Source organism: Myotis davidii, unplaced genomic scaffold, assembly GCF_000327345.1.
Source record: "Myotis davidii unplaced genomic scaffold, ASM32734v1 scaffold900, whole genome shotgun sequence".
In the NCBI taxonomy this organism is placed as follows: domain Eukaryota; kingdom Metazoa; phylum Chordata; class Mammalia; order Chiroptera; family Vespertilionidae; genus Myotis; species Myotis davidii.
The window spans coordinates 215,957-218,816 of NW_006295185.1; the positions used below are offsets into that span (position 1 = coordinate 215,957).

Sequence of the window (2,860 nt, forward strand, 5' to 3'; positions counted from 1 at the left end):
TCGAGTTAGCCTCCAGGTTTAACCATGAAGCACCAGGTCTCTGAACCCTTGTCTCTGTTTGCAGTAAATGTCCTTTCTGCCTCCCTTCTCGATCCCCCGCAGGACCAATGCAGTTCTGGGAGGGCGGTGGTAGTATATACAGGTGTTTTTCCAGGTAGAGTCTATCCCATATGTTTATGTGTTCACTCCTTCAACAGTGATTTACTAAATACCTATGTGAGCCAGACTCTATGCTAAGCTCTGGAGATATAACCAAGATCAAGATATTAAAGCCATGATTTTGTCTTCCAGGAAGTGGCAGACCAGCAGGGAGACATAAGAAAGGAACAGGCTTAGAAGGGTCAGGAAAATCTTTTTAAAAATAATTTTATTGATTTCAGAGAGGAAAGGAGAGGGAGAGATAGAAATATCAATGATGAGAGAGAATCATTGATTGGCTGCCTCCTGCATGCCCCAAACTGGGGATTGAGCCTGCAACCCAGGCATGTGCCCTGACCGGAATCAAACTGTGACCTCCTGGTTCACAGGTTGATGCTCAACCACTGAGCATGCTGGCTGAGCAAGGAAAGTCTTCATAGAGACTAGGACCTTCCCCAGAGGGGAAAGGGGCCAAACGCTGTGGGTAAACCACAGCCGGTGCACACAGAGAGGTCTGGAGGGGCGAGAGAGAAGTTTGGGGAACTGAAAGGAGTTTAGAGTGTGGAGCAGGGAATACAAGGCTGAGAAAAATCATGCACTTGGTAGTAGCTCCAATCTTCTTGTTCTCTGATATGCATGGCTTTCCTCCCTTCACCTACCCACTCCATTGCAAAGAAAGCAGAATTTAATTTAGAAGAATCAGGTTTTATTTAGTGATGTGAACATTAAAAATATGCCTACATCGCTGAAATATTCACAAGGGACATGATCATTCACACTCATACACACGGAGGAATAAAAAAATGCTCCTTTAGTCATCCAAACTGCTGTCAGGGACAGCAAAGTGCTTGCTTATTCCACTGGGGGGCTTCAGTCTTCATGAATGTTGAATAGTTTAGCTACTTCATTTAGATCTTCATGTTGCTCACCATCCTTAATGATCTGAGGGAGAGAGAAACAGGGGGTCACTAACACTCCATGTGCAATCTGGCCGGGCTGTACATGGGGCAGCCTGAGCCAGTCCCCAATCACACTGGGAGGGAGTTGTGGGAACAGCTTTTTACCAACCGCAAATGAGCATCTGCCAACTCCGGGACCACCCAGCCAGATCCCGAGTGAAAGAGAAACATTCCTGAGCCAAGGCTGTCTCTTTGTTCTGCTCAGGTACAATCTGACCTGGGTGCCTGGTCAAACAGTACCTGACCAGGGCACCTGATGAAGTCACAGGAGTGTATTCCGGCTGCTCCTCCCATCTTCCTCTAGCACAGTGGTTCTCAACCTTCCTAATGCCGCGGCCCTTTAATACAGTTCCTCATGTTGTGGTGACCCCCAACCATAAAATTATTTTCCTTGCTACTTCCTAACTGTAATTTTGCTACTGTTATGAATCGTAATGTAAATATCTGATATGCAGGATGTATTTTCATAAAAAACCTAGGCGACCCCTGTGAAAGGGTCATTCGACCCCCAAAGGGGTCTCGACCCACAGGCTGGTGACCCACAGGTTGAGAACTGCTGCTCTAGAAGCTCTGAAAGGCACTTACCTTCCTTGCTATCGGCATTCGGTTGAAGATGTTCCACAGCACGATCCCCACCACCACTTTGTCCCTGAGGTAGAAGATAACACCTTTCCCGTAGTCCTCCCCTTCGACAGGGACCTGGAGGACCCCAGGGTTGCTTGGAAGAACAGGGATTTCTGTGGCCTCTGACTCTGTCTCACTCTCTGATCGAATACCAGTCCCTGTAGCCAACCCCCAAAACAAACAAACAAACAGAAACAAAACAGTTATTATGAGCTTGGAAAATTCTAGAAGTCTCTTTTGACACCACCTGCTTTAAGCTGCTTTAGATGATTTCTCTATGCCCTCTCAGTAAACATTGGCCTTTTTCAGCCCCTCTTCATTGTCAAGGGCAATGCAAGCTCTTCTTTGTCAGCTCCTGGGCACTGTATCAGTCTGACCCAAAACTTCCCTCCCTTCCTATCTCGTTTTATTTTATTTAAATATATTTTTTTATTGATTTCAGAAAGTAAGGGAGAGATATAGAAACATCAATGATGAGAGAGAATCATTGGTCGGCTGCCTCCTGCATGTCCCACACTGGGGATCGAGCTGGCAACCCAGGCATGTGCCCTCACCTGGAATCAAACTGTGACCTGCTGAGTCATAGGTTCACGGTCAACCACGGAGCCACACTGGCTGGGCTCATTTTAAATTTATACTATGGATATTTCCTGGCATCTGGATTTCTCAAATTGCAAAAGACTTGCTCTTGTCCTCTGAGAAACATTCTAGAGTTGCATGGTCCAGTACAGTAGCCACTAGCCACATATAGCTATTCTAATTAAAAATTAATTAAGTTTTAAAATATTTTAATTAAAATGATATAAAATGTAAAATTCAGTTCATTTGCAGTAGCCACACTTCAAGTGCTAAACAGCCACATGTGGCTAGTGGCTAATGTATTGAACAGAGCAGAGACAGATGATGCTATTAGAATGAAAAGGTCTATTGTACAGTGCCACTAGGAAGACAGTCTAGAACAGTGATGGCGAACCTATGACACGCGTGTCAGAGGTGACACGTGAACTCATTTTTTTGGTTGATTTTTCTTTGTTAAATGACATTCAAAATATATAAAATAAACATCAAAAATATAAACCTTTGTTTTACTATGGTTGCAAATATCAAAAAATTTCTATATGTGACACGGCACCAGAGTG

General features: G+C 44.4%; 1 protein-coding gene across 2 annotated transcripts in view; it reads right to left on the bottom strand.

The window, feature by feature from the left end:
- Positions 1–822: 822 nt before the first annotated feature.
- AIFM1 (apoptosis inducing factor, mitochondria associated 1) overlaps positions 823–2,860 on the bottom strand; it is a 35,540-nt gene continuing 33,502 nt past the window's right edge. For both annotated transcript variants that reach the window (XM_006769867.2, XM_006769866.2), the window contains exons 15-16: positions 1,683–1,879; positions 823–1,080 (exon numbers count right to left, since the gene is read on the bottom strand). In XM_006769867.2, coding sequence (XP_006769930.1) covers positions 1,009–1,080; positions 1,683–1,879 — 269 coding nt within the window. In that variant the 3' untranslated portion in view covers positions 823–1,008. The remainder of the gene's footprint in view (positions 1,081–1,682; positions 1,880–2,860) is intronic.